The sequence below is a fragment of the Callionymus lyra genome, chromosome 8 (genome assembly GCF_982586985.1).
Source record: "Callionymus lyra chromosome 8, fCalLyr1.hap1.1, whole genome shotgun sequence".
NCBI lineage: Eukaryota > Metazoa > Chordata > Actinopteri > Syngnathiformes > Callionymidae > Callionymus > Callionymus lyra.
Window position 1 is genome coordinate 29,074,269 of NC_141825.1, and position 26,292 is coordinate 29,100,560.

General features: G+C 41.7%; 1 protein-coding gene across 1 annotated transcript in view; it reads left to right on the forward strand.

The window, feature by feature from the left end:
- Positions 1-26,292, forward strand: part of cspg4 (chondroitin sulfate proteoglycan 4) — a 61,069-nt gene that overhangs the window by 25,835 nt on the left and 8,942 nt on the right. Inside the window, exons 2-6 of the mRNA XM_087797580.1 lie at positions 13,928-14,091; positions 14,569-18,132; positions 18,382-18,567; positions 19,959-20,234; positions 25,514-25,690. Of these exons, the coding sequence (XP_087653706.1) occupies positions 13,928-14,091; positions 14,569-18,132; positions 18,382-18,567; positions 19,959-20,234; positions 25,514-25,690 (4,367 nt within the window). The remainder of the gene's footprint in view (positions 1-13,927; positions 14,092-14,568; positions 18,133-18,381; positions 18,568-19,958; positions 20,235-25,513; positions 25,691-26,292) is intronic.

The following is a 26,292-nucleotide window of genomic DNA, read 5'->3' on the forward strand; positions in this document are numbered from 1 at the left end:
TGTTGATGGAGACGAACGTCTCTGTAAAACCCACTCATTTTTCAAATATTAAAGATGCGTTTGAAGTTTAAAGTAGTTTCTGTCGGCAACTCTCAGTTCACTCGGAGCCATCTCTGATTATCAAACCTGATATCAAAGTAGAAAAGATGTATTTTCTCTCCGTTGAAACCGTCCAGACCTGGTTGTCCCTCATTTGGAATCTTTAACATCAGGAAGACATGAGAAAAGGGGTTAAATTGATAAAGAAATGATGATTTTAAATATCAGCGTTCTATTGTACTTTCTTCTGAACAATTCAGTTAATTGTTTTTCTTTCAACTGGATCATCACCGACATAGTCGAGGTCCTGTCGCTCAATCAATAACATTCTTTAACGACTTACCTTTATTCGATGATGTTTTCCAGACTCGTCTTCTTGCAAGAAAATAAGAAGCGAGTCTCCTTGAGTTGATTTTTATTTTACTTTAATTTCTCCCTCGTTCGAATCAGATCGTCCTGCAATATAATGCACGTGCGTAAGAATACAGGTGGTTGTCGTGGATTCTGCCTCTTAGTGGTTGAAACTTCAGTTTGAAAGAGATGCGAGGATCGTTGTCTCTGCTGTGGCAGGTCAAAGGTCAAAGGTCTTCAGTCTCCACCACACACGCTATTATTCATCTTTTCTTTGTCAAAATACAACTTTTTCAATGTCACAAACGACTTCTATGACAACCCTGAGATGTTCCTCATGTTGAACTGGTGGAAGCTCTCGCTGATGTTCATCAAACGTCTCTCTTCGTTCCATCCATCGTGTGATTTGCTTCAGCGTTAAGAACATTTTCGTCCGATCCTTTCATGTTTAACACAAGCCTTCACAATGACGTGTGTTTACATATCATCTGCTGGTAACTCTTGCACTTCCTGTTGTCATCTGGACGTAGACGTGATGTAACGTCGTCTCTTCTTTGATGTCGCTCTCGCTCTTTTCTCGGCCTCGCGTTTGTATTTTCTGTCAAACTCCCGACGTTTGCTTTGCAGATTTTCCGCTTCCTTTTCATCATACTTTACACTCGCCCGACGTCTGTGTGCATGTGATCCTCGGAGGCTTCCCTGAGGCGCCGACGCCGTCACATGTCTAACCAGAGAGAGAATCTGCTTCATTAGTCACATGACTGCGGCGCTCACTTGTGATGTCATCACGACGGCGGGAGAAGGTTTCAAACGTCACCGGCAACACTTTGGAATCTTGTGAAAGTCAATCCTCAACATCAACATCTTTATCGAACCACGATTCGAGGCTGTGGAGATTCCGAACCAGGATGTGACGTCAGTCTGAGCCAGACGTCCATGGAGGTCTCCAGGTGGAGGGTCTGCTGCTGTGCATCCTGATGAGGACCTCACTGACATTTACGCTCCGCCTGATGCAGCCAAGACTGTCCTGACACCGGAGACGAACGAGGCCACAGGTCGATGATTACTGCCCAGCTTTTGGGGAGAAGGAAGCGTTCTTCTGTTCTTCTGTTCTTCTGTTCTTCTGTTCTTCTGTTCTTCTGTTCTTCTGTTCTTCTGTTCTTCTGTTCTTCTGTTCTTCTATTCTTCTGTTCTTCTGTTCTTCTGTTCTTCTATTCTTCTGGCCCCCTGAGATGTGTGGGGTTCAAGTCCAGGTCCTGCATCGTGGATCCTCTAATTTGGGGGGTCCCCGACCTTTCTTGTTTAAGGTCAGGATTATATTCACTGACGTTCAAATGGAAAAACAACAGCACGACTTGAAGAAGACGACAATAAAGTTCATGAAAGATCATCATCTTACAATAACGCTGACTCATCAAGATGTTTGTGTGTTTGTGTATGTTTGACTGTATGCCGACGACGGTGTTGTGTATGTGTCTTTCTTCTTGAGACTTTGTGCCAATGTGTGTGTTTGTGTGCAAGCGTTGTGTGCAAACATGGAGTTTGTTTTTTTACTCGTTTCCAAACGTCAAGAGTCAAACGCTCATGTTATCCCAGAGAAAATCAGTTTTTCTGAATGAATCGTTTTGAGGCAGAAATAATAAACGTTTTCTTTCTGTGCGTCGCGGTCCTGGTGCCGGACAAAGAAGTTGTTGAGTCCAGCAGGAAGGGGAAGGTCGTCGGGATTGTCTTGTAAAAAACAAACTATACTAGTTACATTCTCCTGGGATCATGAGGGACTGGAACCATTTCAAGACACACACATGTTGACACACACATGTTGACACACACATGTTGACACACACATGTTGACACACACATGTTGACGCACACAACATGTACATGTGTATCCTTCCTGTAGGCTTTTTATGAAAGTATTTGATGTAATTGGCCCCTAGGTTACCAATATGTTGAACCTCTACCTTCCACGGGGGTTTTTCCCAATGCATTTAAACATGCCATTGTGGAGCGTCTTCTCAAAAAACCAGGCTTAGACCCGACTGTCCACAGTAATTTCAGGCCTATTTCTAATCTTCATTCTTGTCCAAGATCTTGAGAAGGTGGTGTCTGAGCAGCTGTCTTTGTTCCTGGATCAGAGCGACATCCATGAGAAGTTTCAGTCTGGCTTCTGTAAACATCTACGGAGACAGCTTTTGTGACATCATGATGTCGGCTGACTCTGGTAAATTCACTGTTCTGGTTCTGTTGGATCTGTCCTCAGCCTTTGACACAGTTGAACCAGATCCTGCTGAGAAAACTCAGGGATGAAGACTGTCTGGGTCTGTGTTAGAATGGTTCTCATCTTACCTTTCTGGGCGCAGTTTTAGTGTATCTGCCAATCAAATGAGGTCTGAATCGGCAGATATTTTGTGTGGAGTCCCTCAAGGTTCTGTTCTGGGTCCATTATTGTTTTTGCTGTACTTGATTCCCTTCGGTAAAATCATATCAGAGATTTCCTGATGTTTCTTATCACATGTTTGCTGATGGCATCCAGCTCTACTGCTCTGTTGATCCAACTGAGCCCCAGAGGCTGAACTTAGTCAATTGTTGCTAGAAATCAAACAATGAGTGAAAACACTTGAACTGAAACTCTTGTGATTGTTGATGATAAGATTCCAGGGTTGAGTCAGTACTTGGGTGACTTAAGTCAGTCTGTCAAACTGAGCCTGAGAAACCTGGGTGTTGTATTTGATAAAGACATGTCTCTTGTTCAACACTGAAGAAAACTGACCAGAAACTGTTTCCTTCAACTGAGAAAAATCTCTAAACTTAGGAAAATGTTGTCGGAACATGATCTGGATCTTATAATCCATGTGTTTGTTTCTTCTCGTCTGGACTATTGTAACAGTTTGTTTTCATGTCTTAACAAGAAGGATCGTCTCGTCTGCAGTTGATTCAGAATTCTGAGCCGCTCTAGTAGAAGAACTCACATTTATCTGATCCTTCAAACTCTTCACTGGCTTCCAGTTTCTTTCAGGATCAACTTTAAAATTCTATTTCTTACTTTCAGATCTATTCATGGTCAGGCTCCTCCTTACATCACTGATCTGATCCAGACTTACACTCCAGCTCGGGCTCTGAGGTCTGTGGATCAGAATCTACTTATGGTTCCACGCACACGACTCAGGACCAGAGGAGAGAAATCTTTTCAGGCTGTTGCTCCTAAGCTTTGGAACGATCTTCTCTCTCTTTGCGCTTGATGATCTACTGACTCCTTTAAGAAACATCTTAAGACGTTCGTCTTAAGTTTGTTCGTTTGTTCAGGCTTTTCCTTGATTTCCTGGAACTCCTGTTGTGTTATCAGTTCTATCTTGACCTTTAAAATATATACTTTATTGAATATTGTTTTGATTGTTTAAGCGCTTTGTGACCCTGGTCTGGAAAAGCTCTATATACTGTAAATAAAAATTACTTACTTACTTACACATGTTGACACACACATGGTATGAAGATACAAACTCCAGGTAGAAAAGAGCTTCTCACTCAGATGAACAAATCTCTGCTGTGTCACTATGTTGTTGAGATTTGAACTGATGAAATACAATCAGATCTGAGGAGAAGCAAAAGTCGGGCTCGAGCACATCAGTCGTTTCCCAGATGAGTAGGAAGTGCTCGCAGGGTAAGTGGCGCTGGAACAGGGTGGGACGTCTGAGGCTGACTCAGCCTCTCATGATTGAACGTTCACTAATAGTGTGTTTGTGCGTGTGTGTGTCTGTTTACGTCTCTGGGTGAACGGTGTGGAATAACATCTGGAGAAAGCATCCATGTGGAGTAGGTTCTGCAGGAGGAGCCTGCAGGGTCTTCTGGGGGAAGGTGGTGGTCAGTCTGCTGTGTGTACGTTCAGCTGGATCACATTAACGTGAGGCTCTTCTTACAAGTCTCAGGCTGTTCAGTAGCTCCTGGCTCAGGGGCTCCTTCCTCTCCGAGACCCCGAGCTCCGATCACTGAAGGACACGTCCTGGAAACAGCCTTTAGTTTGGCTTTAGTGAAAGATACTAGTTTGAGAGATTCTCTTGTTGAGAATCTTTCAAAAGTGTTTTATTTTTAATATCATCATGTCCGACAGATGTTTTGTCCTCACAGTTCTGGTCGGTTCTGTTTCAACGGCATGTTTAGTAAAATACAAGGATATATTCTTTTTATTCGCTTATTTTTTATCTTTACCATAGTTATTATCATATCATCAGTTTTATCTTGACCTTTAAAGTATATACTTTATTGAATATTGTTTTGATTGTTTAAGTTCTTTGTGACCCTGGTCTGGAAAAGCGCTATATAAATAAATATTACTTACTTACTTACTTATTATAAAGTGACTTGGAAAATAAAGAAATTGCATTTTTTATCTTCAGATAATATTTACTGGCAAATATTCACAGTGTTTGTTCATTTTTGTGTCGCAATTAAACTTCCGACCTCTGGAGGGAGCAGTCGTTACGTCCTCCACAGCTAAAGGAAGAATGATGACTGAGGACGAGAGGATACAGTGAGTCCAGCAGCTTTTAAAGCTGATGTTTGGACATATTTTGGTTTGAAAACAAATGAAAGTAGTTACGACTTCGTCAAGAGTCATGTGGTCTGAAAATACTACAACACCAGAGTCAAGTACTGGACAATACTACACATATATACTTGTTACTACACTATCACAACACCAGAGTCAAGTACTGGACAATACTACACATATATGCTTGTTACTACACTATCACAACACCAGAGTCAAGTACTGGACAATACTACACATATATACTTGTTACTACACTATCACAACACCAGAGTCAGGTACTGGACAATACTACACATATATACTTGTTACTACACTATCACAACACCAGAGTCAGGTACTGGACAATACTATACATATATACTTGTTACTACACTATCACAACACCAGAGTCAAGTACTGGACAATACTACACATATATACTTGTTACTACACTATCACAACACCAGAGTCAGGTACTGGACAATACTACACATATATACTTGTTACTACACTATCACAACACCAGAGTCAAGTACTGGACAATACTACACATATAAACTTGTTACTACACTATCACAACACCAGAGTCAAGTACTGGACAATACTACACATATATACTTGTTACTACACTATCACAACACCAGAGTCAAGTACTGGACAATAATACACATATATACTTGTTACTACACTATCACAACACCAGAGTCAAGTACTGGACAATACTACACATATATACTTGATACTACACTATCACAACACCAGAGTCAGGTACTGGACAATACTACACATATATACTTGTTACTACTATATATCACTATATATTGTATCATTGTATTGTGATACACCTCATCATTTTAAAGTTAAATCAGTAATACTTGAAAACAAGTCTCTCAGAAGGTCATATGTTTGTGAGTCACTGATGTGACTTTAGATCAGATTCTTGATCTGCTTCAGGAAACAGGGTTCGAGGCCACATGACACTCACGCCCTCTGTGGGCGTGACTTAAACGAAGCATCAGATGTTAGATCGTTCCACTGCCCGAGTCATAATTACTGCAAAAATAAACTCGTCGAAATATTCACAAGATGAAAGAATAATATTGTCAATAATGTTATGAAGTTTCTTATAGTTTCTCTTGTTCGACCTCCATGTTTGCGTGAACTTTCTTCACCGAACAAGTGATTTGAAATCAAGAAGCTCCTTCATGTTGCTGCGAGTCATCAATACTCTGAACATGATCCTCGTGTCTCTTTACCTGCTTCGACTCCTCGCTTCTGCACCCGAGTGTCAGAATGTTGCTCTCGCTCTGCAAACATTTCCAGCGACAAACCTTCAGGACCAACAATGGTTTGCCTGTGTTTCTCTGGAACCTTCTGGCCGAGTGTGAGTCCAAACGTTGCTAAAAGAGTCCACAGTCTCCCCCGCGGGGGTCGCTCGTCTGATGTCATGGTGGGATTATTTTAACAAGACCCGCCCTCCCTGACCTCCCTGACCTCCACGGCGGCGGCTTCCGAAGCCACGGTTGAGCAGACGCCGCTCGTAAAACCGTCGTGACAACACTTTGTGGAACAAACAACACGACGAGGCCGTCATGTGACCAAACTGTCGCTTTTATTTGGTTTGCTTGTCATTTCGGGGCAAACCTGTAGCTCTTGAGCAAGCCTGGCACTTCGGGGAATTGCTCCACAACCTTTGAACAGTACTTCTTTGTCCTTGATATTTAGCACGATTACACAGCAACGGTCCACGGAAACTTTTCTCTGGCACTTGAGAGAGTTCAGTTCACGCTGAGAGTCTTTAACGTGTTTCTGTGTTTAAAATACGCTCTCGTACCTGAAGAACACGTTGTGAGAACAAACTTCAATCTTTTTCTCTTCCGTCAAAGAACAAACATCTCACCAGATAAATAAACGCTCAGAATATCGTTGAAAATCATCTCATGACGATCACGAGGCGGGATCACATCCATGTGTTGACTGGTGTGTATGTGTCAAATGAACGTTTCTGCTGCATCAACGCTGTGATGATGAGACTCCATGAAGCTCAGCAGACGTCGTTCTCTCGCGTAGAATCTTTGGCTTCGAACCCATGAAACCTCACATTATTTCATGTTCACATGATGAAGCTTCAAGAATCTGCCTCATGTCTTCAGATCCGGTCTCACCGTCCGGGGTCACGAGGTCAGGTTTATAAACTATTGTTTTTAATGGAATTGTTGTTCGAATCAATCGATAGTAGACGGCGACATCTAGTGGACAAACAAGTCAAAGCGTCACGAAGCTTCGACTACACGTCACTACTAAGTAATAACATGAATAAAGTAACAAAGTTAAGTTTCAAGATCTATTGTTATTGAAGCAGAAACATGTGACGCAGAAGTTCATCTTAAAGCTTGAATGTGTCGTTCAGATCCTCAACAGTAAACTATTGTTGACTCTTCGTTCACAGCTCGTTAATCTTCTTGTCTGCCGTGTAACTGCTGCGTTAACGAACTAAGGATCAGGATCTGAATCATGGCCTGCAGGAGAAAACCTGCTGTGGACCTTTATCTTACCTTTTCAGTCGCGCCGCCGTCTCGCCCCGGGGTCCCAGGGGTTTGAAAAAGGGTTAAAAAGAAGCGGAGTTTCACACGGACACGTCCGGCGTGAGGACTGACTTCTCTGGGACAGTGTCCTGAGCCTCGTGAGAAGATGCCAGTGAAGGCTCTGAAGGTCTGCAGAGTTACTACTCGCTACTGTTGAGGTTCCAACCATCGACGTCGCTGTGAACTTCAGCTTCAACATGTCAAGATGCAGTTCATTGACTTTATCACAGTATTTTATGATGAAAGTCAAAGTATTGAAAACAGAATCTGTTGATTATTAAATTCATTTCTTACATGATGTCGTTGATATTTGCAGAATGAAGCTGTTTTTTTATTATATTATGTGTATATATATATATATATATATGTGTGTGTGTGTGTGTGTGCGTGTCTTAAATTATTTTCACTCATTATTGAATACTTAGGTGAAGACTAAACTACTACTAAACTACTTCGATGGATGGAAGCTCAATGGATCCAGGATGACACATTAAAAACGAGTAAATCTTTTGTTGAACTGAACACACGAGAAACTCAAAGTAAAAAGTCTAATAAGGTTCAACATGAGTTTGATACAATATCTTATCATATCTTCTAAGACCATCTTATAAAGTCTGTTTATCTTGTTGAAGAATGAATCGTGTTATTAGTGCATCAGAGGAATATTATTCATCGACGATAATAACGTCTGTTCACAAACAACACAACAAGGTTAACAACAAACAAAAAGACAAACATGACAAAGAAAAGTGAACGAAGCCGTGACCTGTCGGGTCAGAATCACAAAAATAAAAGTAGAAGAACCTCAAGAACACAGAGGAGAGTGTGATGAGAGAAGGAGGACAAGATTATGAAAACATGAAGTCGGTCAGATGTTATTATCAGTTATTATCAGTTATTATCTCCATAGACACTGAAGAGGAGAACAAACAGGAAACTCACCGAAATAAAACACGACACATGACTTAAGTGCTGTTGCTATGACAACACAGCATCGTTTGCATAATCACACCCCAAAGTCACGAGAACCAATGAGCAACACAAGCGTGGTTTAGGTCGAGGAGACTCGTGGTTTCAGTGACAAACTGTTTGTTTTCGGTCGTTATAGCGACTGAACTCTGACTCTGGCCCCCTACAGGCGGAGCTGCGTATTACACAAATGAACACTTACAATGATCTGTTTGAATCTAATGTGACTGACAGTTAGTTTTAGTCATTTCACTAGTTAATAATAATTAATTTTAACTCAAATAATATTTTATTTTTTTATTTATTTCAAAGGGAAAATGAATAATTCGATGATGATATAAATTTATAACTGATATTTGTGGTTTTATTGAATCATTTGACGGTTCTTTGACTCTGACTGTGGTTTGACTGACAGATCAAAACTATAAAAACTCATCAACGGAATTAAACCTTGTGTGTGTTTGGATACGTTTCTAAGTCTAACTAACTCTGTGACAACATTTACTCTCAGTCGTCATTATTAACGTCCACAACAAATGTTATTAACTTCATTTTCTTAATGTTCTCTTGTTCATTGAATAAAGATCACATTAAAAAAAAAACACAATCCTCTGGTTTAAGGTGATGATGATTAAAAAACATTTTAAAATCCCTCTGAAAGATCATTTATAGTTTTCTCGATCCATCGTCACTTACGTTACAATCGTTTTCAACGTAAGAGAAACGTTTCCTTCTTTTTAAAAGTTTCCTTTTTTTTTTTTAAATAATAACAATATATTCATATTAATAAATATATTAAAATTCGAGATTTACGCTTAAGCTTGAGACAACCCTGGGATAGAACCTGTATCGTGTCTGGGTTTACTCCGGGTACTTCACTGCCACAATCCAAAGTTCAGAGCTGAGTTAAAAACTCCTTATTGTTTATTTAAGTTTATTTTTTCTGATAGTTGTGCGTCACCATGAGTGACCGAGACGGACTTGATCTGAATCCACATGAGCAGAAAGTTCTTCTCTACAGGTGTTTGCACGAATACCTTCGGTTCCAGCGTCTCCGGATGTTAAATATTAAAGAAAGAAAACATCGAAAAGCTTTTGTCAGTTTGTCCTAAATGTGAGCAAAATATTAATGAATGTATTGCTTCAAATATACAAAACTATTGGACAAATGACAACAACATGTTCTTCTGTCCGTCAGCGTTCAGAAGAAGGTCCATTACTGAGAGCAGATCCAACACCTGCAGACGCTGCTCATTAAAAGCATTTACAAAAAGACACTCAGGCGTAAACAAAACAAGGCTTTTTTTTTTACCAAATAAAGTGTTTTTTTTTCTTTCTATACGAGGCTCGTTCTCGACGGCGCTCGACTGAGCCGAGCAGGAGAACTAATGAATTCCAGGTCCCGGTGCAACATCACAGAAGAGACTCTTTGTGTGTACCATTAGAAAATGTGCTCACTTTCCTCCGGCAATTGCAACAAGCTGAATTAGAAGCAGAAAATCCCCCGGCAGAATAGTCTTGGCATCGCGCTGCTCTCGCTTTACCCTGTGCTCAGCGAACAATCCAACTAAAGCTGGGATTTAAGAGGCGTAGAGCTTACCAAGATTGTCTTTGTTAATGCAATTGTCTGACAGGAAGAAAGCCGACCCTCCTTGTTTGAGACCAAAGCCTGACTCGCAATTAGCGAAGCTTCTCGTCTGGTCCAGGCTGGAGTAGAGACTCAGGTGATCAACAGACCCAGAACAAACTTTCTGTCGCTTTTCATTTCCATCTTCTGAGGCGACCAACCAGTGAGTCTTCCTGCTTCACTTCGTACCTTCTCACCGTTTCACTTCACTACGGAAGTCCTTGGAAGTATTTGAAGCAGCAGCAGCTTTATTGATACTTTAAAGGTCCTGAGGTTACAACATACATCGTCCAGGAATGTTTGATTTATTTTTTAGTAAACACTACTTTGAGGGAGAGTTCTTGTTCTGTTGTGAGTATAGTCAGTAAGTAAGTATTATTTCTCAGACCAGGATCACAAAGAACTTTAACAATCAAAACAATACACGGTTAAAATATATACTTTAAAAGATCAACATAAGACGAACACAAGAGTCTCAGAGAATCAAGGAAAAGCTCAAATCAAAGTGTCTTGAGATGTTTCTTGAAGGAGTCAGTAGATCATCAAACACAGATGTTTCTTGAAGGAGTCAGTAGATCATCAAACACACATGTTTCTTGAAGGAGTCAGTAGATCATCAAACACACATGTTTCTTGAAGGAGTCAGTAGATCATCAAACACAGATGTTTCTTGAAGGAGTCAGTAGATCATCAAACACACATGTTTCTTGAAGGAGTCAGTAGATCATCAAACACACATGTTTCTTGAAGGAGTCAGTAGATCATCAAACACACATGTTTCTTGAAGGAGTCAGTAGATCATCAAACACAGATGTTTCTTGAAGGAGTCAGTAGATCATCAAACACTGATGTTTCTTGAAGGAGTCAGTAGATCATCAAACACACATGTTTCTTGAAGGAGTCAGTAGATCATCAAACACACAAGTTTCTTGAAGGAGTCAGTAGATCATCAAACACAGATGTTTCTTGAAGGAGTCAGTAGATCATCAAACACAGATGTTTCTTGAAGGAGTCAGTAGATCATCAAACACAGATGTTTCTTGAAGGAGTCAGTAGATCATCAAACACCGAGATGTTTCTTGAAGGAGTCAGTAGATCATCAAACACAGATGTTTCTTGAAGGAGTCAGTAGATCATCAAACACAGATGTTTCTTGAAGGAGTCAGTAGATCATCAAACACACATGTTTCTTGAAGGAGTCAGTAGATCATCAAACACACATGTTTCTTGAAGGAGTCAGTAGATCATCAAACACAGATGTTTCTTGAAGGAGTCAGTAGATCATCAAACACAGATGTTTCTTGAAGGAGTCAGTAGATCATCAAACACACATGTTTCTTGAAGGAGTCAGTAGATCATCAAACACAGATGTTTCTTGAAGGAGTCAGTAGATCATCAAACACAGATGTTTCTTGAAGGAGTCAGTAGATCATCAAACACACATGTTTCTTGAAGGAGTCAGTAGATCATCAAACACAGATGTTTCTTGAAGGAGTCAGTAGATCATCAAACACAGATGTTTCTTGAAGGAGTCAGTAGATCATCAAACACAGAGATGTTTCTTGAAGGAGTCAGTAGATCATCAAACACAGATGTTTCTTGAAGGAGTCAGTAGATCATCAAACACAGATGTTTCTTGAAGGAGTCAGTAGATCATCAAACACAGATGTTTCTTGAAGGAGTCAGTAGATCATCAAACACAGATGTTTCTTGAAGGAGTCAGTAGATCATCAAACACAGATGTTTCTTGAAGGAGTCAGTAGATCATCAAACACAGAGATGTTTCTTGAAGGAGTCAGTAGATCATCAAACACAGATGTTTCTTGAAGGAGTCAGTAGATCATCAAACACAGATGTTTCTTGAAGGAGTCAGTAGATCATCAAACACAGATGTTTCTTGAAGGAGTCAGTAGATCATCAAACACAGATGTTTCTTGAAGGAGTCAGTAGATCATCAAACACAGATGTTTCTTGAAGGAGTCAGTAGATCATCAAACACAGAGATGTTTCTTGAAGGAGTCAGTAGATCATCAAACACAGATGTTTCTTGAAGGAGTCAGTAGATCATCAAACACAGAGATGGTTCCAAAGCTTAGGAGCAACAGTCTGGAAGGATTTCTCTCCTCTGGTCCAGAAGTTCAGGAACCATCAGTAGATTCTGATCCACAGACCTCAGAGCCCGAGCTGGGGTGTAAGTCTGGATCAGATCATGAAGGTCTGACCATGAATAGATCTGAAAGTAGAACCAGAATTTGCTTTTTTATTTCAGTTATAGTTTATATGTATATAGTAATAAATATATGATTAAGTTGAGTATCTTTTCACACACAGCTAACTTCGTCCGCTCTAGCTTTACTTCATCAGAATTGTGGTGGAATCAAGATTTGTCTGTGAACTTTACCTAGTGTTGAGTTTCCATCCTGTTAGTAATCCATGTAACTGATGGTCATGAACGGGTGAAGAAAGACACTCTTGTTTTAGATCTATTGTGTGTTTACACCCAGAGTGAAGTAGATCTCAGTTGATCAGAGCAGATTACCTGAAAGGAAGCAAGTCTGTTTCCTAAGAGCTGTCTTAGGTCCTGAATGTTGGATCATCAGTCTGGCTTCACGTCAGGGACGTCAAGATCACTCAGTATCACCGTGATGATGTTTCCGTGGATGAATGAATGTTTCTCACTATGTGGCAAACAAACATGTCCAATGTTACCTCAATGTACAGGAACTCTGTTAGGTTAGGTTAGGTTAGGTAAGGTTAGGTTAGGTTAGGTTAGGTTAGGTTAGGTTAGGTTAGGTTAGGTTAGGTTAGGTTAGGTTAGGTTAGGTCAGGTCAGGTCAGGTCAGGTCAGGTTAGGTTAGGTTAGGTTAGGTTAGGTCAGGTCAGGTCAGGTCAGGTCAGGTCAGGTTAGGTTAGGTTAGGTTAGGTTAGGTTAGGTTAGGTCAGGTCAGGTCAGGTCAGGTCAGGTTAGGTCAGGTCAGGTCAGGTCAGGTTAGGTCAGGTCAGGTCAGGTCAGGTCAGGTTAGGTTAGGTTAGGTTAGGTTAGGTTAGGTTAGGTTAGGTTAGGTTAGGTTAGGTCAGGTCAGGTTAGGTTAGGTTAGGTTAGGTCAGGTTAGGTTAGGTTAGGTTAGGTTAGGTTAGGTAGAACTTTATTGATTAATTCCACTCCATAAATCAAGGTATTCAACTTGATGCATCATTTGCTATCAAAAGAAGAAGATCCATAAAGATTCCACAATAATTATTATTTTTATTTTATTCTGATCAGTCATCCTCGTAAATCTTACACGTGGAAAACCATGGAGAGAAAATTGCATCTTGGTATCCGTCCATGTTCATTTGCGAGCGTGTGTGCCGGAGAGTAATTGACTTCCTCTGTGGTTTACATTCTGCTGATAGCCTCCGAGAGCCAGAGTCCAGGGCAGGTGGATGAATTTGCATGTGATTGGAAATGAAACACCTCAATCCCTCAAAATCACATCCTGCGTATGCCAGGGATCCTGTGAAGGGGAAACGACTGCTGTCTCGCAGAGAAAATCCCTTTTGAGGCCAGAGGAGCTGGTCTTAAATAAATGCAGCGAGTTGACGTCTGATAACACAGGAACGACTCCAGGACAAAACTATCACATTCATCGACGTAAATCCACTGTTTTAAAACCAGCTCTCAGTCCTATTTCTGGGAATATAGTAAAGAGTAACTGAGTCATGCTCAATAAACACTCGCAGTCTTCACTGAAAGACGTATCGACAGTCAGCGCTTTAGAGAGAAAACTCTTTTCATTCTGAACAAGAAACTTCCTGCCAAGTGCTGTAAGATTGTATCTGTCTTCTCAGAATCGTACTTCGGGGACAGTCACTGCAGTCTACAAGCCTTTCAAGATCTCACCAAGTTCCACGTGTCCATGCAAATCAAGACGAGTCGGAGAAGTGGTCTCTTGCTTCTGGCTGCCGGGATGGAAGACTATCTTTTTGTGGAGCTGGTGAACGGAGAGATTCAGGTGAGCTCAAGACCGTTGAGGAGGTTTAAAAGCACAAGTTCTAAATCCCTTATTCTCATCCATTTGGATTTGTGAAAGGTAACCCATATCGATCTTGTTTCTTACACAATCACTAGGAATCCTTCATCAGCGATAACTATTAACCTTAACTAGCATTGTCCAATTTCATACTCATACTTCATACTAGGCAGACATTTGAATAAAATGTGTCAGTAAAAAAGCACTGTTCCTTTTTTGTTCCTTCTTTGCAGCTGATTGAGACTTGAAAGGTTCAGCATGTTAGCATGACAGTCCACCAGAAACACTTAAGAGTCAGATTCTGTAAAGAGCCGCTAAAACTGCCCAATCCTGTTTGATTTAGAGAGATTTAAAGTTAAATCTATTAAACGTCCATCAAAGCACCAGCCTCTCTGTCAGCATTTATGATAAACAATGACACAATGTTCCTCAACATCTTCTCTTGTGATCTTTCCTCAGGCCCGGATGAACTTAGGAGCTGGTGAAGTAACTCTGTCTTCGTCTCAAGGAGTTCAACTAAACAACCTGCTGGAGCACAAAGTTTCACTGACACTGGACAACGACAAGCTAACCATGTCCATCGATGACCTGTTCTCCACATACATCCCTATGGAGGACAATGGGGAGGATCTCAACATTGACCTTGGCATTTGGCTCGGTGGAACCGGAGACCTTGATGCCCCCTACCTAAGCAACGCCATTCCACCTTTTCGTGGTTGCATGACGGAAGTGGAGTTTGAGTCGCATGGGTTCAACATATTAGCGACTGTATTCAAACAGTGCAAGGACACCAAAGAGTCCTGTAGCAGTGAGTTTGAGGTGGGAGACGGTGAAGCGACCAGTTTCAGCACACCCGACTCTTTCGTCTCTTTTCCTACCTGGAGCGGAGCAGGTGGAACGACACAGGCTTTGGAATTTCTAATGAAGACCACGATTGAGGATGCCTTACTCGTCTTCCACCCGGGTCGGGAGTCAGACTTCGTTGCCATTGGAATCGTCAAAGGATTCCTCAGAGGTGTGCTGGACTACGGTGTTGGCATGCAGGTGCTGGACAACACACTAGTGCAGTTGGACGACGATCAGTGGCATCGGGTTAGAGTTCAGATCAGCCACGACTCTTTCACGCTCAACATAGACAGTCAGACCACCTCGCTGCCACTGGACGCCTCACAAAAACTGGACTTGGTCGGCAGCCTCTATCTGGGAGGCGTTCAGGGGAAGATGAAGGATGTCTTTCGAGACAGTGGCTCTTTGAAAAGAGTCGAGGAGGAGATGACAGCGGAGTCGTTTATTGGCTGCTTGGGAGAGATTAAGGTGAATCAGAAGGACAGAAGCCTGCAAGATGCACTGGTGACCAAAGACGTCCACGTTAAGTGTGAAGGAGAGGATTACGACTACTCAAGCTACTACGACATGGACTCAACTACTACAGTTTCTCCAACTGTTAGCAGCACATATATGGATCTGAGCCCCGCAGTACAGCACTGCAGTCCAACAGAGGACATGCCAGAGGTTTTTAGAAATGTAACCAAACTTCTTGATATCAGTCCAGTGCTCGTGAGCGAAGGAGGGGAAGTTTTTCTTGACATCAAAAACCTGAGGCCAGCATTTGATCTCAGTGCTGCAGGAATGCGTCAGTCACAGATTATATTTTCACTTAAAGACGACCCTTTGTATGGAGTGCTTGACATGAACATTAATACAAGGCGTTTACAAAAGTTTACGCTTCTGGATGTCGTTGCCCAGAAAATTAAGTATGTTCATGATGGGAATGACAGAAATGCGGATCAGATCCAGCTAGAGGTGGTCGCCCAGAGTGACGATTACCTTCCTGAATGTTTAGCAAACGCCCAGGAATACATTCTGCCGATTGAAATTGTTCCTGTCAACGATATACCACAATTGAGTGGAGGTGAAATCACCATCACACAAAAGGGCCGAACCCGCTTGAACCCAACTCTTATCAATATTGTCGACTCAGACTCTCGCTGCGATGATCTGGTGGTGACTGTGATCTCAACGCTTTCAAAGGAAGACGGCTATTTGGAAAACAGCGATCGACCAAACACAGTCATTTCTGAGTTCTCTTGCAGGGATCTTAAAGATGGGAAGATCTACTTTGTGCACAAAGGTGGGAATGTTGCTGAAGTTATCCTGGAAATATCTGATGGACAATCCGTGAGCCAGTCGGCCACTTTCAGACTGACTGTCGCACAACCGCATGTGACGATTGTTACCAACACTGGCCTCACCTTGGTCCAAGGTGGCAACGCTTCCATCGGTGTCGCAAATTTGGCTGTTTTAGCTCATCCGCGTAATGGTGATGTTTTGTTTAACATTACAAACTCTATTCTACATGGAGAACTCCAAGTGTATACGAGTGAGGGGACGTACAAGAAGGTCACCACTTTTCACCAATCGGATTTGGATCAAAACCTCATCAGATACTTAAGTACAGACTCCGATGATCAGGTGGACGTTGTTGTCGAAAGAATTCAATTTGACGCACATCTCGGTCAGTTCTCGGTGAAGAACAACACATTGCTGGTCAGGATCATCCCAGCAGAAGTTAAAGTCCATGTAGGGGTTCCACTGATAGTAGAGGCTGGAGAAGTGTTGACACTCAGCAGTAGAGAGCTTCAAGCTCAAACGAAAGGAAGAAACCCAGACCCTGAATCATTCGTGTATGTGGTCGTGAAGTCACCTGCGTTGGTACGTCTGCAGCTTCTGGGCAGAGAGTTGGGTGACGGAGATGTTTTCACTCAGAAGGATGTTGACGATAATGCAGTGAGCATCAGTGGCAGAGAATATCTTACTGTTGACAGTGAAGACATGTTTCAGTTCAGAGTCGTTCACGAGGACCAGTCGTCTCCCGTGTACAGCTTCTCGATGAGTCTACTTGCTGATACAGAGATTCCTAGCCTCACCCTCACCAACGAAATACTTCTAGTCCTTCAGGGTAGTGAGCAGACACTGAACAAAGACTATCTTTGGATGTATTCATCAAGCTCTGCAGACTTTGTTTTTAGAGTCACACAAGGACCAAAGCACGGGCGACTTATCAGGGATTCCCCGCCTGGCCAGCCCAGGTTCGAAGGAGCAATAAGGGTTTTTAGCAATGAAGATCTGGACCTTGACAGACTTATATATAAACATGATGGTTCCAAGACTGAAAGGGATGAATTCCATTTCTCCATATTTGACCAGAACAAAGAGGATCCTGACCATCAGGAAGCTGCAAGTGGGGTCTTCAGAATCCAAATCCAATCCAAAAATGAACACTCTCCCATTAGGGTGGTGGACAAAGTGCTTAATGTTGTCCGTCGAGGTCAACGTCTCCTGACAACTGATGTCATCCAGTTCATGGATGAAGACTCTGGATTTAACGACTCCCAGATCGTCTTCGCTCACGAAGGAATCCTCTCCGGCAGCATCGTGTCCACTGCCAATCCCTCGCACACCCTTTACCGTTTCACACAAGCCGACCTGCGAGACAAGAAAGTCCTCTTTGTTCACCATGGAGCAGATTTGGAGAAGTTTTCACTTCAAGTGTCTGATGGCTTCCACAAAACGTCGACTCTCCTTGAAATCCAAGCCAGCGAGCCGTACCTGAAAGTGGTGAACAACACGGTCATCGTCATCGACCACGGCAGCACCAAGACCCTGAACACCTCCATGTTGAACGCAGAGTCCAACATGGACATCAGGGACGAGAGTGACATTGAGTTCGAGGTGACTTCACCTCCCAGTGCAGGACAGATTATAGTCAGTGGGATCGAGGCGTCTTCCTTCACCCAGGAGGACCTGAAGAAAGGTGTCGTTTCATATCAGCAAAGCTACGGAAGTCAACAGTCCAATGACGCCTTCAGCTTCACAGTCCACGCAAGAGGCCATTCTGAAGATGGAACGTTCATGATTAAAATATTTAAAAAGGATTTTCTTTCCACGCCACAAGTCGTCAACAATAAAGTCATCATTTCCTACGACAGCGAGCACAGTGTGATCAAGCCGGATCAGTTGAAGGTAATCCCGTCACATATCAAAGTGATACATTTTAGGTTATACACATGTTTAAACCACAACAAAAATGAATTCTAGTGCACAAATGGAAAAGTAAATTGCGTAAAATGTTTAGTTAAATCTTGTTTAAAGGTCAAATCTTAATGAATACAAATTCAAATCCTGGAACTGAAACGTAGCACATTTTAAAAACGAGTTACACTGTTATTGAAAGTCCTTTTCTTGAGTGATCATGTGATGTTTCTGTGACAGGTGGAGCAGGAGAACATTCTGCCTACAGAGATGTTGTTCACCATTAAAGATCTGCCTCGTCTTGGTCATGTTGTGATGCTGAACAACCAATCAGACTCGTCCTCCCCCTCACTTGACTACATCCAGGCCTTCACGCAGGAGGACATCGACCAGGAGCGAATCCTCTACGTCTCCATGTCCATCCAGGTGTGTGGTCGACTCGTGACCCGTTCATTGGTTCCTAACTTAGTGTATCTTCCTCAGGGTCGTGACCCGTTCATTGGTTCCTAACTTAGTGTATCTTCCTCAGGGTCGTGACCCGTTCATTGGTTCCTAACTTAGTGTATCTTCCTCAGGGTCGTGACCCGTTCATTGGTTCCTAACTTAGTGTATCTTCCTCAGGGTCGTGACCCGTTCATTGGTTCCTAACTTAGTGTATCTTCCTCAGGGTCGTGACCCGTTCATTGGTTCCTAACTTAGTGTATCTTCCTCAGGGTCGTGACCCGTTCATTGGTTCCTAACTTAGTGTATCTTCCTCAGGGTCGTGACCCGTTCATTGGTTCCTAACTTAGTGTATCTTCCTCAGGGTCGTGACCCGTTCATTGGTTCCTAACTTAGTGTATCTTCCTCAGGGTCGTGACCCGTTCATTGGTTCCTAACTCAGTGTATCTTCCTCAGGGTCGTGACCCGTTCATTGGTTCCTAACTCAGTGTATCTTCCTCAGGGTCGTGACCCGTTCATTGGTTCCTAACTTAGTGTATCTTCCTCAGGGTCGTGACCCGTTCATTGGTTCCTAACTTAGTGTATCTTCCTCAGGGTCGTGACCCGTTCATTGGTTCCTAACTTAGTGTATCTTCCTCAGGGTCGTGACCCGTTCATTGGTTCCTAACTTAGTGTATCTTCCTCAGGGTCGTGACCCGTTCATTGGTTCCTAACTTAGTGTATCTTCCTCAGGGTCGTGACCCGTTCATTGGTTCCTAACTCAGTGTATCTTCCTCAGGGTCGTGACCCGTTCATTGGTTCCTAACTCAGTGTATCTTCCTCAGGGTCGTGACCCGTTCATTGGTTCCTAACTTAGTGTATCTTCCTCAGGGTCGTGACCCGTTCATTGGTTCCTAACTTAGTGTATCTTCCTCAGGGTCGTGACCCGTTCATTGGTTCCTAACTTAGTGTATCTTCCTCAGGGTCGTGACCCGTTCATTGGTTCCTAACTTAGTGTATCTTCCTCAGGGTCGTGACCCGTTCATTGGTTCCTAACTCAGTGTATCTTCCTCAGGGTCGTAACCCGTTCATTGGTTCTTAACTCAGTTTATCTTCCTCAGGGTCGTGACCCGTTCATTGGTTCCTAACTTAGTGTATCTTCCTCAGGGTCGTGACCCGTTCATTGGTTCCTAACTTAGTGTATCTTCCTCAGGGTCGTGACCCGTTCATTGGTTCCTAACTTAGTGTATCTTCCTCAGGGTCGTGACCCGTTCATTGGTTCCTAACTCAGTGTATCTTCCTCAGGGTCGTGACCCGTTCATTGGTTCCTAACTTAGTGTATCTTCCTCAGGGTCGTGACCCGTTCATTGGTTCTTAACTCAGTGTATCTTCCTCAGGGTCGTGACTCTTTCACCGTAGAAGTCAGCAACGGCTTCAGCACCATCGAAGACCTTCCCGTCTCCGTGGACGTCGTTCCAAGACTCATTCCAGTCCACGCCGTGAACTTCACGGTGAAAGAAGGCTTCAGCAGAGCCATCAACACGGACATCGTCAACATCTCACACCCGTTCTACAGCTCGGAAAACATTGAGTTTGTGGTGGAGGAGCCACCACGTCACGGAGGCCTGCGCTACCTGGACGGAGACGAGCCCACGTACTTCACCTGGGAAGAGGTTTGTGCTCTTTACTGTCAAACTTATGAAGCTTCATGAAGCAGTATCTCGAAGAAGTCCACTAGATGTATCTCCAGAAGAATTTTCAAACAGATATTTGTGGTTTAAAAACGGAGGGGGCTACTGACACATGACACTGTTTAATGAAGCTTCATCGACACATCACTACCATCTAGTGGACTCTGAAGATAATGACACTGTTTCATGAAGCTTCATCCACACATCACTACCATCTAGTGGACTCTGAAGATAATGACACGGTTTCATGGAGCTTCATCAACACATCACTACCATCTAGTGGACTCTGAAGATAATGACACTGTTTCATGGAGCTTCATCAACACATCACTACCATCTAGTGGACTCTGAAGATAGTGACACTGTTTCATGAAGCTTCATCAACACATCACTACCATCTAGTGGACTCTGAAGATAATGACACTGTTTCATGAAGCTTCATCCACACATCACTACCATCTAGTGGACTCTGAAGATAATCACACTGTTTCATGAAGCTTCATCAACACATCACTACCATCTAGTGGACTCTTAAGATAATGACACTGTTTCATGAAGCTTCATCAACACATCAGTCAGTAACATGTGAATATATTGTTTTCTAAGTGACAGATTTCACCTGAAAATGTCGTTCGAGTCTTAGATGTGAAATAGAAAATCTATAGAAGACATTGTTGATTCTCGATGTTTTGCTTATTTTCCTCTAGAGACAAGAAAGTTATAAAATATGATCCACACAACCAGGGTGGTTTCAGAGTCTCCTGTCTAGCTGGGATTAAACTAATGATGGAAAAACATTCAGGACGGAGCACATTGTTTAGGTCTGAGGTCTCTTGTTGCTCCGAGCTTCGTCCTTCCTGCTGGTACAACTTCTCGGAGCCAGTATTTTGGAAAGAATACTTTTCTCTGGATGAGCCGCGAGACAAACTCATGCGGTTTGTAAATGTACTTTAAAACTCACTTCACAATGAGAATAAATTAACTATAAAACGAGACTGATTTACTGAAATCAAAGTTAAACTAAACAGCTCATGAATACAATGAACACTTCTTTAATTCTGGTATTATGTTTGTCATATGATGTGAATCATGTGTGTAACTGATCTTTATCGCTGCCACAAAAAAAGGTGTTTGTTTGTTGTATTTGTCCGTGAGCTAGAAAATCTACTGAAAGAAAGTTTGAACAAATGAACATGAGAGAGAAAGATTGGTATCGATGTCAGGAACTTTAAGCTGGTTTCACAGATGAAAATACGAGAGAGAGATTTGTTACAAACACCAGACACTGTTTCTGTTTCCTGTCAATTGAAGAAGATTGTGATGATGTCGAACAGACCGGAGCAAAGATCAGCCTGAAGGCCTTCGACGTCATTCATGTTGACCTCGTGAGGTCAGAGGAGATTTTAAAAATACTCACTTCAAAGAATAGTGAGGACAAGATTGATACTGGAGCGTTTATTGTTATGTTGACTGTTTACTGTGAGATTTATGTTGATCCTGATGCTACTGGAATGATTGTCAATCACTTGGAACTCGATTCATGGTGTGAACGTTAACAAAATAAAAAGGAAAAAAAGGGAGTATTTTATAATAGTGGCTTAAATAATTATAAATATTATGAGACAAACTCTTTAATTGGCTGCTTTTAATATCTCCTGTCAATGTTTGTGTCAATGTTTGTGTCAATGTTTGTGTCAATGTTTAAATCCATCTGTGGGTGGATTTAAGTTTCTTAAATCATTCAAATGATGACATTAGTGGAAGAAAAACTCTAAATATGCAAATTACATTTTCAAGTGTCTTCTTGAACAGTTTTCAAATATTTAAACTGATTTCTAAGCTGTCAATGGAACGAACATATTTCTTTCTTTCTTCATCTTTGATGTTCTCGTGATTCTTTGATCAGTAAATTCTTCAGTCAAGATAATATCAGTCACATGTTTCAAGAGCATCTTGAAGTCTGAGCCTCATGAACAACAACAGTTCAACAACAACAATGATCAACAACAGTTGATCAACAACAGTCGAACAACAACAGTGAAACAAAAACAGTTGAACAACAACAACAGTTAAACAACAACAACAGTGAAACAAAAACAGTTGAACAACAACAACAGTGAAACAACAACAGTTGAACAACAACAACAGTTGAACAACAACAGCAACAGTTAAACAGCAACAACAGTCAAACAACAACAACAGTGAAACAACAACAACAGTGAAACAAAAACAGTTAAACAACAACAACAGTCAAACAACAACAACAGTGAAACAACAACAGTCGAACAACAACAACAGTGAAACAAAAACAGTTGAACAACAACAACAGTCAAACAACAACAACAGTGAAACAACAACAGTTGAACAACAACAACAGTTGAACAACAACAGTTGAACAACTACAGCAACAGTTAAACAACAACAGTCAAACAACAACAACAGTGAAACAACAACAGTCGAACAACAACAACAGTGAAACAAAAACAGTTGAACAACAACAACAGTTAAACAACAACAACAGTCAAACAACAACAACAGTGAAACAACAACAGTTGAACAACAACAACAGTTGAACAACAACAGTTGAACAACAACAGCAACAGTTAAACAACAACAACAGTCGAACAACAACAACAGTCGAACAACAACAACAGTCGAACAACAACAGCAACAGTTAAACAACAACAACAGTTAAGCAACAACAACAGTGAAACAACAACAGTCGAACAACAACAACAGTGAAACAACAACAGTTGAACAACAACAGCAACAGTTTAACAACAACAACAGTTGAACGACAGTCGAACAAGTTGAACATCAGCCTGAGTGGTCGTTAACCTTCTATCTCTTCAACCGTCGTGTCCAAAGCAAGTGTTTTATTAGAGGATGTAAAAAGTGCTGAGGAGGCGTTTTCTGTCTTTTACGGTTAGAAAAACAAGTCGTTTTTTACAAACCAGTTCCACGTTGTGTGAAAGTCAAGAGAAGTGGCAGTTGTTGGATCGTGACAGTCGGATATCAGTGTTTCTAATGCTCAGTCAAACGTCTGCAGCTGCGAACAGAGTATTTGAGTCTTTTAACAACAGTTTAATGGGAAGAAAAGTCTTGTGTCGACTTGAAGTCTGTTATTAAAGTTTACGACTCATGTGGTTCACATGTGTGCGGAGGTCGAGACGGTGTAGGTCACTTCCTGCTCACGTTAACACCACTACATCCATCCATCCATCTATACATCCATCCATCTATACATCCATCTATACATCCATCCATTCATCCATCCATCTATACATCCATCCATCCATCTATACATCCATCTATATATCCATCTATACATCCATCCATCCATCCATCTATACATCCATCTATACATCCATCTATACATCCATCCATCTATACATCCATCCATCCATCTATACATCCATCTATATATCCATCTATACATCCATCCATCCATCCATCTATACATCCATCTATACATCCATCTATACATCCATCCATCTATACATCCATCCATCCATCTATACATCCATCTATATATCCATCTATACATCCATCCATCCATCCATCCATCCATCTATACATCCATCAATCCATCCATCCATCTATACATCCATCCATCCATCCATCCATACATCCATCCATCCATCCATCTATACATCCATCCATCCATCCATCTATACATCCATCTATACATCCATCCATCCATCCATCTATACATCCATCCATCCATCCATCCATACATCCATCCATCCATCCATCCATCTATACATCCATCCATCCATCCATCTATACATCCATCCATCCATCCATCCATCCATCTATACATCCATCCATCCATCCATCCATCCATCCATCCATCCATCCATCCATCCATCCATCCATCCATACATCCATACATCCATACATCCATCCATCCATCCATCCATTCGTTCATAAGGTGGCAGGTAGTAAGTTCTGGTTGATGAATGAATTGTTTTTGTTATATTCTGTGATGTTTTGCCGAAGACTCCACTAGATGTCACTCTCTGCACTTTGATATGTTGCTATTCTATTCACGCCTCACATTGTATTCCACTAGAGGGCGCCACCTACTGACCTCTAGAAGACATGTTTCATGAAGCTTCATCAACACATCACTACCATCTAGTGGACTCTGAAGATAATGACACTGTTTCATGAAGCTTCATCAACACATCACTACCATCTAGTGGACTCTGAAGATAATGACACTGTTTCATGAAGCTTCATCAACACATCACTACCATCTAGTGGACTCTGAAGATAATGACACTGTTTCATGAAGCTTCATCAACACATCACTACCATCTAGTGGACTCTGCAGATAATGACACTGTTTCATGAAGCTTCATCCACACATCACTACCATCTAGTGGACTCTGCAGATAATGACACTGTTTCATGAAGCTTCATCAACACATCACTACCATCTAGTGGACTCTGAAGATAATGACACTGTTACATAAAGCTTCATCAACACATCACTACCATCTAGTGGACTCTGAAGATAATGACACTGTTTCATGAAGCTTCATCGACACATCACTACCATCTAGTGGACTCTGAAGATAATGACACTGTTTCATGAAGCTTCATCGACACATCACTACCATCTAGTGGACTCTGAAGAAAATGACACTGTTTCATGAAGCTTCATCGACACATCACTACCATCTAGTGGACTCTGAAGATAATGACACTGTTTCATGAAGCTTCATCAACACATCACTACCATCTAGTGGACTCTGAAGATAATGACACTGTTTCATGAAGCTTCATCAACACATCACTACCATCTAGTGGACTCTGAAGATAATGACACTGTTTCATGAAGCTTCATCAACACATCACTACCATCTAGTGGACTCTGAAGATAATGACACTGTTTCATGAAGCTTCATCGACACATCACTACCATCAAGTGGACTCTGAAGAAAATGACACTGTTTCATGAAGCTTCATCAACACATCACTACGATGATTCCAGTTTGTTTTATAAACAGTTGTTTATCTTCCTACTCTGGCTCGAGCATCAAAGTAAATGTTCTGTAACAACATAAACGAGTCGTAACAACAGACGAGTGACATGTGCTAACATTTCTAGAGCAGAAATATGTTGTCGCTGCTTAAACCGTTTCAACTGTTTTTATTCATCATTAAAGTCTCAAAGTGTGTTTTCTTCACAACAGCCGTGGAGATCAGAGACGGTTGTGTTCGAGGGTCTCATGTGTTGGTGTCTCCTCCAGGTGAAGCTGGGCCACATCTTCTACATGCACGACAGCACCGAGAGCAGCCAGGACTCCTTCACACTCTCGGCCACCGCTTACGAGATCGAGCGACGCAGCCTTCCTGTCACGCTGTCAGTGACCGTCATCCCCGTCAACGACGAGCCTCCACAGCTGACGCGCAACACAGGACTGGAGGTTGGTTTCTCAGAGTCTGTTGAAGGAAACATCTCAAGGATCTGAGAAGTCCTTTCTAACCGTGAACACAATGATCCTCATGAAGCTTCATGAAACTCTCTGATCTAATGTTTGATTGTAACCTCACTGGTGATCTGAGGGCGCCCCCTACTGACCTCTAAACATATGACACTGTGTCATGAAGCTTCATCCACACTTTTTATTGTGTCTTCTATTACAACACAAAATACCTTGTTAACAACTACACAAGTCGACTCAACCTTCTACACAAGTTTGCTGTGTAGTGACTGGTCAGAATCTTGACAACAGATACTACTTACCGTATTCTCCGGAGTACAAGTGTCTCCGGAGTACAAGTGTCTCCAGACATAAAATGCATAATAAAGAAGTAAAAACATATATAAGTCGCACTGGAGTATAAGTTGCATTTTTGGGGGAAATTGATTTGATAAAATCCAAGAACAGACATGTGATCTTGAAAGTTTAAAATAAAACTAGAGGCAACAACAGAATAATGTTCCGTTACATGAAGTGAGAACCTGGTATGTTAACATAACATATGAAGAGTTATTCAGAGAACTATAGCATCAATAACTAACTAG